Genomic DNA, 17,394 nt, shown 5'->3' with positions numbered 1-17,394 from the left:
CTCCCCGCTTGCAGAAGCCCTTCCCGCCGCTCGAGACCCTCCGCGCCCCCGGCTGCCGCGGAGTGGGGCGCTCCCCCGGGCCCCGCCCAGACCGCCCTGGGTCTCCTCCCGCGGGCCTCTTCCAGGCCGCCGCGGAGGGAGAGCTCCCCGCCCCGCGCCGCGCCCGCGGACCTCCCGGGGAGACCCGAGCGGGCGGGCGGGCGGGCGAGCGGGGCCCCGGCGGCTCCCGGGCTCCGGGGCGCGCTCGGCCTGGCGCGGGAACCCGCCCCCGGCGCCCGAGCCGCCGCCTCCAGCCGCGGGCGCCCCGCACGCTCCCCGCGGGCCGCTCCGAGGAGGGGCGCAGGGGCCCGGAGCGCCCTCCCCCTCCCGCCCCTCCCCTCCCCGCCCACCGGCCGGCGCGGCGCTGCGCGCGGACTCGGGGACCAGAGCGGCGCGGTGCCCCGCGTGCCCAGCGCTGCCCTCGAGTGGAGATGCGCGAGCGGCAGGCGAGGGCGCGCAGCTCGTGAGACGCCGCCACCGGCCCCGGCCCGGCCCGGCCCGGCCCCGGCCCCGGCACCGGCACCGGCACCATGCGCCTGCGGCCGCTGCCCCTCGTCGTGGTCCCCGGGCTGCTGCAGCTGGTGAGTGAGTCCTCGGCGGGGCGCGTCGGGGCCGGGAGCGCTCGGGGCGCCGGGGGGTTCGCCGGGCGCGGGCCGGGGGCGCGGAGTGCGAGGAGTGCGAGGGGCACCGACTCGCGGGCTGGGGTAAAGTAGGGCGCGAGGTGGCCGGGAGGAAGGTGCGCGGGGCGGGGGGGGGGGGGGGGGTCCGAGCTGGAGGCTCTGCAGGGCTCGGTTCCGAGGGGGCCCGGCGGTGTGTAGGTCCCAGCCGGGATTTTGCCGGGAGGCCCGCGGGCACTTTGAGGCCGTCGCGCATCCCTGTCCTCGGGGTCACTCCGCGGCTCCCCGCCGGGGGACACCTCGGGCGACCCGGAGCGGGGAGGCTGCGGGGCAGGTGCATCGCTCTGCGCTCTGCGCTCTGCGCTCGCCGCCCGGCGCCGGGACCCCCGGGGAGACGCTTGGCGCCCGGGGGCCGCCGCAGGGGACTTGCTCGCGCAGCTGCACGCCGGAGCCGCCTCGGGAACCTCCCCGGCGGGGCGGCCCGAGGGGCCCGAGGAGGGCGGCGGAGGGCGGCGGGGGGCGGCGGGGGGCAGCGGCGGGCGGGCGGGCGGGCGGCCCCTGCCCGGGACCTCCGCGGGTCCCGCTCCTCCCGCGCCGCGCGGCGCTCGCCTCCTTCCGAGCGCGCCTCCGTGCCCTGTGCATTGCCCGTGAGTCACATTTCAGGGAGATCCCGACTAAGACCTTCCAGAAGACAACTTGGAAAGGAGAATGAGAGGAGGGCACTGCTGTCGCCCGTGCGATGCGTTTCTCCTGCTCTCCAGGCGCTTACCTAGCTAAGGCGCTGTCACCAGGGCTTTCTCCGGGCTCCACCGGCTTCTTTGGTCCTTACTATACTAAAGATTTTGCTTAAGTTACAGCTCTGGGCTGTTCAAACAAGGTTAAAGAAGCCAAGCCCCTTAGGGAAGGATTATCTCTCCCTTTCCCTTTTCTTTCCTTCTCTTCTCTTCTTCTCTTCTGTTGTTTGCTTTTAGAGGGAAAGATGAAGTAACTTACAAAAAAGTTTCCCTGCGAGACGTATGATGCTGTCGATGCAGAGGTACTGTGCAAATATTGAGGGTGAAAGGCGTTCTAAAAGGTGTTAGTGAAGGGGACAGATCCCAGGGAGAGGCCCGTCCATTCTGCTTACAACAGAGATTAGCTTCACTTGCACAGCATTGAGTAAGAAATTCTTCAGTGGCATCAGGACGAAAATGCAGTGATGTTCCCAGATGTCCTTCAGTGAGCCTTCACGTACTGCCTACATGTAATACTGCATGTTAAAATAAATGTTACGACTAAGGTAATGTGCATGCAACGTATATGCCACCTTAGACTTTAGGGTCACTTGCTTTTTAAAATGTTTAAGCTGGATTCCGATAAAAGATGGGCTAACCAGCAGCATCTGTGGGGTGTGTGTGAGTAAAACTCCAGAAGCCTGCAGAAATCAGGTACTTAGGTAAGATCTTCAGGGTATCTTCATGAATCTCACAGTGAATTTAATTTTGCATTCAGTGATCATGAACTGTGTATCTGTTCCACTGAGTTAGACTCTTAAAGATGAGGAAATATATTTGGGCATATGTTGGGAAAAAGTTCTCCTATCAGCTACCGTATTGGAAATGTTACTTTTTTTTCTTTTTCACACCACCATAGTCAATAGGAAATAGGAAATACATCTTGAAGGGATTATGTAGCCTCCTTAAGAGCTAGATTCTAATATTACAGCATGGATTGATTGATTCATTTTTAAGGAAGCTTATGTCAAATTCTAATCCGTTTTTGGATTGTGCTTGGGTTGTAATGTTTTTTTCCTGGAGCACTTTATCATGGTAAGTGAGGTGGGAGCTGCAGCTGTGTGATAAGCTCACATTCCTTATACTGCCATCCTTTTGGACAATAAAAGGCTGTTTACATTCTCCACATTCTTAGAGCGGTTTCCAGTCATATAACACAAGAGGGTTAGGATGTGGAAGGAAAACAAAGTGGCTGAGGAGGGTGGACCTAAATGAAAACATTCCCCAATCCCACCATGTACCCTGGCAGGTATCAAGGAGGGCAGGTCATAATTTGGCCCTTTGGAAGGTTCACTGTTTTATTCTACCTTCTTTTCAGCTGATACCGAACTTACTTGCTGAGTCCCAACAGCAAGTGGATAAAATGTTTTCTAGATTTGAAAACTAGTCTTCTACTTTTCCAGGAACTAGAGACATACGTATTTAGTAGATCTGCCATGGGGCCAGGAAGGGGCCAGGAAGGGGCGGGGGGCAGGGGCAAGTTTTGGGTTATTGTTGGAATTGGATTTTATTTCTTCATCCACCCTGGCAACCCGAAGAATATACTTTTTAAAAAATGCCAAGTATTTTAAATGAGTAGTAGATTCATTTGGGGATTTTGAAATTTAACTTTAAGAAAACTGTCTGTTTCATCAAAAACAATCGCAAAGCGTTGAGTCCAAATAAGTCACTAGCCACATGATCTTGGTACAATAATGAGAATGTTTTAGTTGTTTTTGTAATACTTGAAATTTTTAAGAAAACAGTCATCCGAATTGATAAATATTGCAGGAAGTCTATGAACTACGTGTGTATGTTACCTGCCCTCGCCCAGTTCTCCTTGCCTGTGTCCAGTGTTTTAACTGATAGGTTGCTTTACCTAATAGATAGGATTACTAGGGCCGTTGCAAAATTTAAATATCAATCCTGAAAGTATTATTTTCTCCAAAATCCTTATTCAGCAACACATCCTTTATTACAGTATTAATAGCACATTATTTCTTTTCTGCCATCTAATGATGAGAAAATTAGCATTTGAAATTAATATTATAATATAATGAGTGTTATTTCCTGACATGATACAAAGTAAAGACTTTGCCAGATGACAACTTCTTCAAGATTTATATGATAATTTGGAACTCATAATAAGTGTGATTTTTGCCTTTAAGTAAAATGCAGATTGTAAAAAGATTAAATTTGAATTTAAATGGATTATTAGCTTGAGTTTAAGATAAAATTCAGTGATGATTTTTAAAATAAGTTTGTTATGCATTTCAACTTGTTTTTCTGTGATATAATGATTTTATAAAGTAAAATATAAATTAGAAGTGATGTAAGTTAGCGAGTTTTTAGAATTATATAAAATCAGAATACTTGTGATACAAGGTGTTACAATTTTAAGGTCATCCTCATTGTATAGTATCATCCCACTTGAACTTATTAAGGGTATTTTGTTTATCTTTAACAAATTAATAATTTTAATATTTGTTTAGTAAGATATTCATATCATGTATTTATTCTCAGCTCCGTAATTACAAAAGGTGGTAACTCATGACTCTTCCATTCAGAAGTCACAATTTCCCTCATGCAGTTCTGATCCATAAACATCAAAACAGTGTTTTCTAGTGTAGGATCGATAGTTTGTTGGCCAGATGACAATGCACAGGAGTAAAAGTACCACCATATATTGGTTACAACTTAGAGTTGGCCGGACATTAAAATTAGTTCCTCATTAAAAGCATCATTATATTAGGCATTCTTAAAAATGAGAATTAGGATTAAACAGCCAAGTCCTCCATTCTAGACACTCACCTCCCCGTGTAAGTTGCGTCCCCTTGGCCTATTCTGAGATTTATGTTATTTGGTTCTGTTTTAAATGCTATCCACCTAGGAAACTGACTCCTTTTGGGAACTTATTTTATAGCTTAATAGATTTCCAAAAGGAAAAGAAAAGCTTTCTTAATCTTTGTGGTGTTTTTTTTAATATTTTTTTATTGTTTTTGATTAATGATCAAAATGCTAAAAAAGGCAGAAGGCTTTTTTTTTCTTTTTTTTTTTCAGAAGGCTTTTTGAAAAACCTTTTAGAGGTTTTACATTGTCAGCTTAAAATGTGTAGCTCTTGCAAATCGAGTGAATTAAGAAATGTTGATTTTATAATGCGTTGCCCACCTTTTACCTATTAAAGAGCTAATCAATACACTTTGGATGATTTAGACATTTAGTAGTAGCAATCAAAGGTGAATATAAATGTGTCACAGGTTTGTGCTTTTGTAAAAGCTCTAAGACTGTCTCTTACTGTTTACATATTCTGCAGACTCCTTTACCTGAAGCATTGCTGGGTAAGATTTGAAAAAAGAATTATAGCTGCACACTCAAGTGCCTACAGTTAGGGCTGTGTCAGCGATTCTGTAAAGAATCTCATTTCTATCTTAGCCATAAGCATTATTGCTGGTAAGAAGTTGGCATTTAATATCTTGATTTGGGAGTCAATTATTTTAAAGCTGCTTTAAAAAATTGGCCCAAATGATTGTGAGCACTCATCCATGTGAGGTTATTCTCTTGTTATTCGTATAGTGTGCAAGATGATGGTTTAACAAACTAATTTCTCTATTATTCTGGCACAGAGGTCATAATGTTTAAATTATTTTAAAATAATCCTTTCCCAATTAACCTATATATTGCACCATTGTGAGACTTTGAAACGTTATTTCATCATAAGTGGTTTTAGTTGTGCCAAATTCAGATGCCCTAATAATTATTTTTATGAATCTTCATTTGCTAACAATCTACTTGAATTTTTTACTACTTTTGAAATAACCAGCGGTGTTAATGACAACTCCATTTTTTATTTCAAAATGTTGTTCAGTAAAAAAAGAATCTAAAGCAACTTACAGCATAGATTTTCATATTATAGAAGGAATTCTAAGATATGATTGAAAACTTCCATTTTATGTTATTTTTAATTTATGAAAATCTAGATAAAAACCTTCAAAAACTGGTTCATTGTGCTGCAAGATCAATATATAATAAGGAAGGCCATTTCTTTGTAGAACGACTATTAAAAATTAAAATTTCACTATTGAAACCTGAAAGCTACAGAATATGTTTTCCTTTTTCCTAGTCAGATCATTCAAGAAATTAAAATAGTGTCTTTAAACTTACCGTTCTTAGAAATTTTGTCCCTCCGAGATTTATGGATGTAGGGGTAAGGGACAAGGGACGTTTTGTATACTTAAACTACAATAATAGTGTTGTCTTAAGAGTTGCATATCCTTAGTATTTTCAAGTTTCTTTCACACAGTTTGTGGCTTTCTTGTCTCCCAATAAAACTATAAGATTGAGAAGGACATTTTAAATGTTCCCACTTGTATATTGGAATGAACAATGCATTTGGTGTTTCATTTCTAAATAAATAGCACATTCAACAAATATTGACTATTTTGACCCAGACTATGCACTGAGACCATAGCAGATGTTGAGGACATAGGAGTAAACAAAATAGGACTGATCTGAGAGTGTGAGTGTGTGAATGCGCGTGCACACACGTGTGTATATGTGTCTTGGGCAAGTCACTTAGCAACCTCAATCTCTCATCTGTAAATGAAGTCATTAGTGATAAAGTGGATGGAAAGTGATTTCTAGCATTACTTTCCTTTTTTTGTTATATGGTAACAGTGTCTCAGGATTTTTCTTTTCATGAATTATATCTTCCATTATTGTAGAAAGTATGTGTTACATACAGACATAATTGTTTTAAATATAAATTTTACATGGAGTTTATGCTGTGTAACCACATCACAAATGATATGTATATTTAGAAGTAGATTTAAAACATTGCAAGATTAAGTAAATGTTATCCCTGCTTATGGGAAGAGAAAATTAGTGAAAGTAGGCAAAGGGAATTGATGTGCATTTATTTAACCCATATAATCAACAAAATCAATAAAATTTAAATTAAAATGGTATAGTCAAGCTTTTTCTCCTCCATACTATTTTTGAATTGAAAACTACCAACATCTAGTCATTGCTTTAATTTAAATAAAAAGTAAATTGACTCTCAGTTAAAATCTAATTATTAAGATAAACAACATAACAGAGTAATACTGTACTTCAACCAGAAAATGATCATGGGACTTCTGTGCTCTTCAGTAGAATCCAGCCTCTTTAAATCAGAAATACTTTTAACTCCAGAGGTTTCAGGAGTTCAGATGTAAATGGTATGGAATTTTTAAAAGAAAACAAAGAACTCACATGTGAGACCCTATCAAAGATGGAGAAAATGTCAGTGGTTTTAACATTAGGAAACAAGCCATCTGAAATAGACTGACTCGTCCTGGGGTTCAGTCCAATTACACTTTAAACAATGTAAATGTCTTGAAAAATGAACCCTGACTTTGTGCTATTGCTGTTCGGGGCCAAATAAAGTAATTCTAGGATCACAGAAGCACTTGTTTAAATCTCTTCATGCAAGAATATGTAAGATTGTGATTTTCAAGCATCGTGATATAATACTGACAATTTTAAAATTTTATCAGTTTTACCTTAAGTTACCTAGCATGTATATTTACTCATTCAAAACAATAACTTAAGAAGTTATTCGCAGGGAGAGACCACATGTTTAATTTATGTGGTTATACGAAGTCCATGTAATTTCCAGTCCAGGTTTCTAGCTCTTATTTGTGTGCGGACTTAGCCAGTGAAAATGGTTGATGGACTATGACAATCTGCACGATATTTTGAATGGATAATGTATACAATAAGAGAATAGAGGCTCTAAAGAACTATTTAACATTTTGTAGTAATGATAACAATAATTTTTATTAACAAAGTTTTGCATTTTGGTACTCCAAACAGACAACAATTGGGGTCAGTATAAGGAATATTGCTATGGAGATAAAAAAGGAGGTGAAGTTTTCAAAGGTGTGTTTTCCAAAATCATAAATTCATCTGCGAATCCCGTGTCGATGACTCCCAAATTTGTACGTCACTTCTTACCCTACCTTTCAGGCTCTAAGACCATATCTCCATAGTTTACTGTTCATTTTGACTTGGATATTTTACTACCAACTCACACTCAACATGTTCAAAGCCATGCACATCTTTCCTGAATAAGTGCTTTCCAATATTCATGGGTTCAGATCTTGAAGTCTTGAAGGGGGAGGTGGCTCCCCCTTTTTAATGTATGGTGTCCTTGTGTTCAGACAGGTGACTTGATATAAAGCACTACGTGGTTTATTAGATTCTTTCACATATGTGATCCCATATTTTATCTTCACATCAGCTCTGAAAGGTAAGCAGAGCAACAGTTATTGCATCCACTTTACAGATGAAGAAGCAAAAGCTTTGAAGTTTTCAGAGATGGATTGTAGACCAGAAAAGATAAAACTTGCATTGTCTACCCAGCCCAGCTGTTAGCTCAGGGCAGCCTCCCTTTATAGCAGGAGGTTGTGAGATCTGTCTTTGACATCCAGAGTGACAGGCTTGAGGAACATTTCTGGATAACATCTCATTCTGTTCAGTGTCCATGCTGAGATAGAAACCTCAACTCACTCATTTTAGAAATGTTTTAAACAAGTTTGTGTTAGAGTCAAAGAAGGTAAATACAACAAACGCATTACCGGATTATGTCCCTTAATCAAGAGTTGCATTTACAATTTAGTCTCACAGAGTTTAGTTTGCCAAGCGCTTTGGCTTTTATGTAACTTTAGGGTTTTTGTTGGCCCAGTAAATGTAGTTCTAGTTGGGATCAAGAGAGGTTTGAGAGTTCCTCTAATTTCTCAAGATCTCAACCTGCACTTCTTCAAGACTGAAAAGATGAACAGGAAGAGAGTGAAAGGTCTTGATTTCTGTTAAGGGCCACTTAATCCTGGTTGTCTAAGGGGCGGTAGGAATGTGAGAAGCCTGGGGGATGGGGCCAGGCTACCTAGTAGGTGCTTATGCTTGTGCAGAACTGTGAGCATAGTTGTGCTTTAGCAGTAGCAAGCTTCCTCTTCTTCTCTCATCCCTTTCTTACATTTGTAAAGATGCTATATCATAGTGGATTTTGTTGGCTCTTCCACCCAGACCTCTTTGGATCTCTTTTTAACATGTCTATGGACAACACCCCCCCCATCCCCTCCACTTTTTGGTTTCTATTCTAACACTGGACAACTATAAATCTCCTTTGGGAAGTACCCCCTGGTGTTGGTGTTGGATGCATCTTGTCAGAAAGCACTCATGATCAGAATGTCCTCCTGTTCCCTTTTCTCCCCCTTCAGCCAGCTCTTAACAGATGACTCACAGGTACCAGGGTATGGAAAGCCATGTTCTCTCACTCCGAGATTTGGCAGAATGTTCCAGAGTTCCCTTGGAGGCAGCAGACTGAAACCACCTCAAGTGGATTTTGCTTGAGATCACACACCTGCATGGCTGTCTTCCACTCTCTGACCTGCAGCCCCACTCCCTTACCCGACTTCCCTGGAACCGCTTCTTTAGGAATCACTTGCATTCCAACACTTGTCTCAGGGTCTGCTTCTGGGGAAACCAACCTAAGATTTCTGTTTAAATTTTTTTTTAATATTCAGGAATTTTTATGATAGCCATTCTCACCCCGTCTGCTTTCTGTCATCTCACAGTAAGAGATAATCACTATGAATAATTTAATGTGTATTTTTGCAGAAATTATGGATATGCATGCTTTTATCATAATTATAATAACACAGCATAATGTTCTCTAACATTTTTAATGCAATAATATATTGTGGCCATTTTTATGCGATATAAAACAACTTATGTTTTTGAGGATTCATAGTGTTTCATAGCATTGACATACCATAATGTGTTTGATCATTCCTTATGAATATTTTGACTCTTTTGGATTTTTAAAATATATTTGTGAATATTTAAAATGAATTCCTAGAATTGTAAATACTGGTTCAATGCTGGGAATGTACAATAAGATTTTTTTTTTAAGATTTTTGATAAATATACATTTTCCCCTAATGGACTATGCCAAAATATAGTACCATACATAGTGTTTTCGCATATCTATGCCCCTTTGTGGACAGTGTTTTTCCTTTTTATAACTTTGCCACGCTATTAAAGGAAGACACCTCATTGCTTATTAGGAAGGTAAAGTGTGTTTTCATATTTAATCATTTGTATTTCTTATTCTTATATTACTCTTTTATTCTATTGCTTTAAACTTCTATACTTTTTTTTATATTGCTCTTGCACAATTGTTTATTTTATTATTCCTGAATTTTTTTACATCATGGGAGTTGTTGTAGATACTGTTTCTATGCCTGACATTTTAGATTTTTTTTTGCTGGCATACAAGGAAAGATATTTATTTTAGCATATTTATGTTCATATGAGTTCTATTTCTGTACTAGATTATTTTTAATTTTATTCTCCTGGATTTTATGTATAGATAATTATATTATCTCTAAATAATCTTGTATTAGGCCCTTTCTATTAAACATTAATGCCTCTTGAATTAAAATTGATTCTAGTGTACTGAGTAAAACCTTCAGAATAGTGTTGACAAACATTGGGAAAGTTGGGGTTTTCATATTTCCAACTGTAATGGAAACTTTACTAAATATGATGCTTACTTTTAGCTTCTGATAATCTATCAAGTTAGAAATATACTTTTATATTCCACATTAAAATAAATTTGCTGGTCGCAGAAGTCAATTTTAGATATGGTTTTAGCATCCTTCAAAATGATCATATATTTCTAAAATGCTAATCTTTTTATATTTATTTATGAAACCTAATTTTCCTAATATTTTTTTAATTTTTTTAAATTTTTATTTATTTATGATAGTCACAGAGAGAGAGAGAGAGAGAGGCAGAGACACAGGCAGAGGGAGAAGCAGGCTCCATGCACCGGGAGCCCGATGTGGGATTTGATCCCGGGTCTCCAGGATCGCGCCCTGGGCCAAAGGCAGGCGCCAAACTGCTGCGCCACCCAGGGATCCCCAGATTTTCCTAATATTTTCCCAATATTAAGCTGTTTAAGCCAAGGTAAATGATCTGCCTTTTTTTTTCTTTTTAAAGATTTTATTTATTTATTCATGAGAAACACACACACAGAGAGAGAGAGAGAGAGAGGCAGAGACACAGACAGAGGGAGAAGCAGGCTCCATGCAGGGAGCCTGACATGGGACCCGATCCCGGGACTCCAGGAACATACCCCAGGCTGAGGGCGGCGCTAAACCTCTAAGCCACTGGGACTGCCCTCTCTTTTATTAATTTTAAAAGTGTGCATTTTTGTGTACCTTCAAATTTATTTAGCATAAAATTATATATGCCCTTACTTTAATTTAAAAAAATTTACTCCACACCTGTGAATTTACTCCATGTCCCCCCCCCAAGTTTGTATGTTTTGAAGCAGTAGTAGTAGTAGTAGTAGTAGCAGCCCCCCAAACAGGGGGCCTGCCTTCCTCCTTTCTAGATCAATGGCTGTAACTAGAAGCCTTCTGTGGCAGATTGTGCAGTTCGTTCTGTAAGCTGTCCAAGGTGAATGAAGCCTCACATTAAGAGCGAGCATCCAGAGCCTCAGCCCTCTTTCTGCTCACTGGAGGACGTTGCAGCCTCCAGGGTGCTGCCCTGGTGCCTTGGTGCACTCCCAGCTCCTCCTGGGCTGAGCTTGGTGGTGGGAAGAGGGTACTCAGTGGCACTGTTCTCCTTTGCCTTTGTTTGGTTACAGGCTGCTCCGCACATCTGGCTTTTGCATCGTTCTGATTCACTCTTCTTTCCTCCCTCTAGAGGTTCTCAAATCTTGCAGGCTTTTGGCATCCTTTCCTCTTTCTAGCACCGCAATGCATTCATTCTTGTTTTTGCATTCCTAGTTCATGTCATTGGAAATTTGGGAGGGAGGCAAGGTAAATACATTCACTCAGCTTTCCCCATTGCAACTGGAAATCTTTTAGTCTTTTGGCTCATTTTTCTTCAGCCCTTACACTATCCATTCAGTCACAAAATCCTATGAAATTTCCTTCCAAATCCTTCTGTAAACTGTCTCTTCCTCTCCACCTGCTGCCATTTCATCGCTACAGCAGCCTCCTAGCTGGTCTACTTTATTCCAAAACAAGCCTTGTAAATTCATTCCACATGCCATAGAATCATCTGTTTTAAATCCTCTTTTGATTTACTATGTCACTCAACTTTTAAGAATAAGATTGTGATTCCCTTTTTCTTAACATACCGTGTCTAAATTTTTTCCCCTGGTTTTCCAGCCTTAAATCTCTCGTCCAATATTCATCATATACTATTAACTGCAGCCAGGTTTGTATCCTTAATACTCCATGAATACTTCAGAGTAGAGGAAAAGCATGGGTTTTGATATCAGATTGACTTGGGTTCCAGTGCTTTCTTTGGCATCTTGGACAAGCCAATAGATCTACTCAATTTCAGTTTCTTCATAAGATAATGTCATTTATAGCTATTTCATAGGGTTGTGATGATTATATACAAACATGTAAAATGCCTAGTACTTAGCATTAGCTTAACAAAGATGAGTGTTCCTTCCCATCTGCAACACCTTAATTTCTTGCTATGCAAGCAACAGAAGCTGACTCTGACAAACTTAAGCAGAGAAGAAATTCATGAGAATGGAGCGACTCACTGGAAATGTTGGAGAACCAGGCATGTATAGAGCAGAATCAAGGGTCTGGGTGTCAGGAAAGAATCAATTAGGCAAGATGATGAATACATGCCAACTTTTTTTTTCTTCAGTTCTTGTTTTGCTTCATTTAAGATGTCATGTTCTGGTTGAGAGAGTCTGGTTGACTTGAAAAAGGTGGGATACTTTGATCAGCAGTTCTACATGTACTAGGGAATCAACACTCTATGTTCCCATTAGAGAACTTGTGATTAGAACTCCCACTAAAGAAAGAACTCTATTAGAGAAAGAGACACAAACACCTCCAGCTCTTCACCTTAATTGGTGTGATTTTTCACTCATAGACATAGACAACCAAAGATCACCAGACATTTAAGAGAAATCATTGGCTAGAAGGAGGAGGACGAGGAGGAGGAGGAGGAGGAGGAGGAGGAGGAGGAGGAGCTACCCTGGAGGAAACAATTAATATAAGGGATGGGTTTCAATTTTAAGGATTCCTAATTAGTAATCTCAGAAACTCAAGAGGATATTGCATCCTGAAAATAAGAACAGGCTGCTTTGGAAATGAAATATATAAATGACAAAATTAGAAAGTTGAGGAGAAGATTAAAAAGAACAGGGCTAACATTCATGCTGGTGAACTCTAAGAGGAAGTCTGCCAAGACAGAACCAAAAAACCAAAATAGGAAATGGGAGTGAATAGTAAAGAGACATAGAGGACAAATTCAGAAAATCCAGTGAGGTGCCCCAGAAACAGAGACTATGAGAGGAGGGAACCTAGAAAAAAAAAATGTTGAAGGTGCTGATTTAAAAAAAATTAGTGAAATTTCTAAACTCAAAAGGAAAAATAAGAAAATCTGAAGAGTTTTCATAGAAACAAGAGATTACTGACACACACGTGCACACACACACACACCTCATTAACCACACTAGATATTAGAAGCAATGGAATAATGCCTACATAGTTAGTTCTAAGGGGAAAGCGATATTGAATCAACAGCCAAATTATTGAATATGAAGGAAGGAGAGGGAAGAAGAAGAGAAAATCAGAGAAAACAAAAAAATGGGGCATGCAAGGATCTCAGGGGAGGTACCATTCATTCCATATGGAAGGATCTTTAAAGACATACCTCAGCCAAGCAAGAAATAGAGAACAGAGAGATGATATGGGATACAGTAGTGTCTGAGGATGACTCAGAAGACATGAAGATCCGTTAGCCTCTGACTTGGGAAAAGTAGGAAGTTCTTTTTCCTTTTCTGCCGCCTAGTTACACTGTGGCTTTATGGGGAATTCCATTTCAACCCTCTCAGTTTTATAAATGCTGTTTATTAGCTTACTGTGTTTAGAATGGATTGATACACAAAGCATGAATGATTTGAATGTAGTTTAAGAACGGAACGTAACCACAATGAATGTTAATGTACTAAAGTAATAGAATATAATTAAAATTGGAGAGTAAAAGGAATGCACAGGTGAAGATAGGCAAGCATGACAGTTTCTTTATCTTTCATAGTAAGAAGTGAAGAGAAGCTGTCTCATGTTAATAAATTAAGAAATGGACTTAAAGTCCTAAAAGCTACCAAATAATAGCAGAATTAAAAATGATACCACCAACAAAAATTCAGTGTGTAAATTTATTTTTTCTGTCATATTCAACAGATGAGAATAATAATTTTAGTAGTAACATCTGGAGATGGCTTTTGACCTTCAAATGTGATTTTGTATGTGTACTTCTTTTTGTGTAGTGCTTTTGACAAATATTATCACTCTATGAATTTCAAAATAAGGGAGGACTTTTAAGGGTGGGAGCTTCCCAGCAGGTGTAAAGGCATGCTTGTGAGGTCATGAGTGTGCCTTCACTGGGATGTGACGACTGTTAATGGCACAGATTGAGGTTATGGTTTCATGAGTGTATACTTATCTTCAAGTACATCCATTATAAATGTGTATAACCTTTTGTGTGTCAATCATCCCTCAATAAAGTGATTTGAAAAAAAAAGGGTAATCAGAGGCAATCTCTTGGGTCATGCAGTGGGGCAGAGTTTCCCAAACTCAGCACTACTGACATTTTGGCCCAAGTAATTACTTGTGTGAGGGGTTAGGGGTAGGGAGAAAGGGGTTGTCCTGTGCATTGTAGGATGTTCAGCAGCATCCCTGTCCTCTACCCACTAGATGCCAGTATCAGACTCTCAATTGTGACAACCAAAAGTGTCTCCAGACATTGACACATGTGCCCTGGGGAGCAAAACATACCAGACTGAGGCTCACCACTGTAGAAGATTCCTGGCTATGAGAAGCTGAACCAAGTGACCACTTTGGCCTCTTCCAATGAAATACTTTGTCTTTGCACTGTTGGGAAGGGGTCAGCATTTTACAAAGACCTAGTTTCTTAACACTTTTTTCCCTCCATCTCAGTTTCCCTCAGCTCAGTCTCCTTCAGTTCAGTTCAGTTCAAATAATATTTTTGAGTGTCAGCTCTATTAGGCATTCTGCCCAGGGTACACATCTCTATTTAACAAATTCTCCTTTTTAAGGGAAATGGAAGAGTGATCCCTCTGATATTGCTCTCCTGGATATGATTTCCCTCTTTAACAGAAGTTCACACATTTTATTTTGCCTCAGGTACAGCTCTTAACCAGTTGTGAGGGCTGGCTCAGAGAATTTTAGTAAAGCCTTTGAATTTCCATATTTTAAAACGCAGTGAAAAGAAAAAAATACTTCGTAGAAGATAGAAGACAGCAAATAAAACTGAAAATGATGATCACAAATAATAGTTGGTTAATACAAATATGAACTAAATCACACTGGATGCATGTATTTGTTACGATTAAAATATAAGTGGGATTACATTCTTCAAAGAGTCTATCACAAACCCACATTATAATATGCATATTAAAACTGGAGAGTAGGGCACCTGGGTGGCTCAGTGGTTGAGCATCTGCCTTTGGCTCAGGTCGTGATCCCAGGGTCCAGGATTGAGTCCTGTATGGGGCTCCCCATAGGAGCCTATGTCTCTGCCTCTCTCTCTCTGTCTCTCATGAATAAGTAAATAAAAATCTTATAAGAAAAAATCAACCAAACCTGGAGAGTAACACTTTTGAATGGGAAATTTGATCCACTGTATTTTGAGATTTTAAAAAGTAGCTTAACACTATTAAATTCAGCTCTTAGGAGTTAGAATGCATTTCCTTTTTATTGAAAAATTGGGAATTTTCAAATTTATTGAAATGCAAACTCTGAGTTACTCTATTTTTATAAGTGGTATGAATCAGTTTCTTCTACATTGGAATGCATTTTTAATTAAATTTCTCCTTTAAGGCAATTCTCTTTTTTTAAAAAAATATATCTATGAAGATATACTATAGAAGTTGTGTCTTCTCCCCCAGAGATAAACATGGTAATAAATAAGTAAACAGAATCCCTGCTGGTGTTAAAATTTGAAATACAGTATATTTTTGTGAAATTATAGCTATATATAAATAATGACTTTATATGGGGATAAAATCTCAGAACCACAGCGGACTACAGCATTATGCCATTGTATCTATGTTGGATGAGCCTCTTCCTAGGCTCCTGTAGCTTCTGCAGTGAGTGTGTTGTGGACACCCTGGGTGGCCCAGTACATTCTTACTTCTGCCGTTATATAAACACACATATGCACACAGACAACACTTTCTTACTGAACTTACATCAAAAATGATATGTTTTCATTAGCAGGAGAATGCTTTGTCTCTACCTTGGAAGTTACAGACCTGCTTATATTGTGCTAATGTCACTCCCCACAAATGCCTGAACAAGCCATTATTTACTGATACACTCTTAGCTTCCATCAAAGGTTAACGTAGGAAATAACCAAAGAAAAACATTTTTTTGGTAACACGTATATTCATGTTTTCATTCATTGCTTCATTCACAAATTTAAGTGTCTACTGTAGGCATCATAGTAAGCCAAAATTTTCCATAAAATATGTTCCTAAGGACAAAAGTATGAGAGTTTTCAAGTCAGTGTTTCTATTAATTTTTTCTACCGGGAAGAGGACAGCTAATTTACAGCTCAGTACCTTTACTAAACCCAATTTTCTCGAAGTTTTTCTCTCCCACTATATAGTTCTTGACCCTGTGGTCCTATTCTATATAGCTTATGTCATGTGCCATGAAAATACTTTTCAAAAGTATTTGTGCTAAAAGTTTCTTTCCCAGATGTTTCTCCATTGCTGTTCTCATGTTCCTGAAATTTGATGGAGTCTTTTCACTTCTGTAGGTATGAATTTCCTTAAAAATTTTCCTTCTGAAAATTTAGGTGGTCGGATTCAGTGATTCCCAAGTGCTGGTGCACGTATGCCGCTGCAGCAGCCACAGTAAGAGAGCTTGTTCAGAGCCTTCAGGCATGTTACATCAGTGTCTCTGGGTTGGGGCCAAGGCACCAGGTGTTTCTGGGGCCCAGCCAGATTTGGGAACCCCTAGACCAGATGGTCTCTTAGATGTTCTTTGGCTTTATGAATTTATGATGCTGTTGGAGCCCTGGCCCCAGGTGGGTGGAATATAATACAGCCCCTAGGGAAGGAGCTTTGGACCTCCTGATTACACCGTCACAGGAAGGAGACCCACTTGGGTCTCACAGCAGGGGTTTTCCCAGCTTTTGCAGACATTTCCATCAGAGCCATGGTATGTGCTTCTCTCGGGGCTCCTACCCTCCGTGCACACCTCCATTGGAGCATTTGTGTTATGGTTTGGTATTTATGGATGCTCATCTTTGTATATTCCACCTGACTCAAGTGCTGTCCACAAACAGAGAATGTGGATGTCAGTTTCTAACACCACAGCCAACCCCCCAGTAAGCATCTGGCAAATGCTCAAGTGACTGAGTGAGTGAACTATTGAGAGAAACCACTCAGTAACCCCCCTGATAAGCTGTGCCACAAAGCCAACGGAAAACCATCTGTGACATATCACAAGGAAGAAATTTGAGTGGCAAATTAAACCTAAGCCCTTAGATGCCAGTGTCACTGACCTTCAAAGTATACCTGAACCCCTTGTGTGGATTTATATAGGAAGAGGCCCTTTACTTTTCTTAATGATATTATCGTAAGGATCCTTTGGGATAAAACTTTTACATCTACGTTACAGCACCATACAAAAATGGATTTATTTGCTGTCTGTTATCTTCTATTAGAACAAAGAAAGGATATTCTCAATAGCCGAGGAACTGATTAGTTCCATTGTTTACTCTTTTAGAAGTAAATATGGATAGGCACAATTAAAATTTGATGTTCATTCGCAAATATGGACTTTACAATGCTATATAATCTCTTCCTATCATTATCATTGACTCATGTTTTTAGTAAAATATGCTTTGCTGTTGTTCTTTTTAATATA

The 17,394-nt window shown here is 40.4% G+C and overlaps 1 protein-coding gene across 1 annotated transcript in view; it reads left to right on the top strand.

Moving 5' to 3' along the window:
* The first annotated feature begins 485 nt into the window (after positions 1–485).
* The window catches only part of LOC129495511 (neurexophilin-2), a 111,492-nt gene continuing 94,583 nt past the window's right edge, over positions 486–17,394 (top strand). Inside the window, exon 1 of the mRNA XM_055303095.1 lies at positions 486–620. Within this exon, the coding sequence (XP_055159070.1) occupies positions 570–620 (51 nt within the window). The 5' untranslated portion in view covers positions 486–569. The remainder of the gene's footprint in view (positions 621–17,394) is intronic.

The sequence above is a fragment of the Nyctereutes procyonoides genome, unplaced genomic scaffold, assembly GCF_905146905.1.
Source record: "Nyctereutes procyonoides isolate TBG_1078 unplaced genomic scaffold, NYPRO_anot_genome, whole genome shotgun sequence".
NCBI lineage: Eukaryota > Metazoa > Chordata > Mammalia > Carnivora > Canidae > Nyctereutes > Nyctereutes procyonoides.
This window is presented reverse-complemented; position numbering and strand designations above follow the sequence as displayed.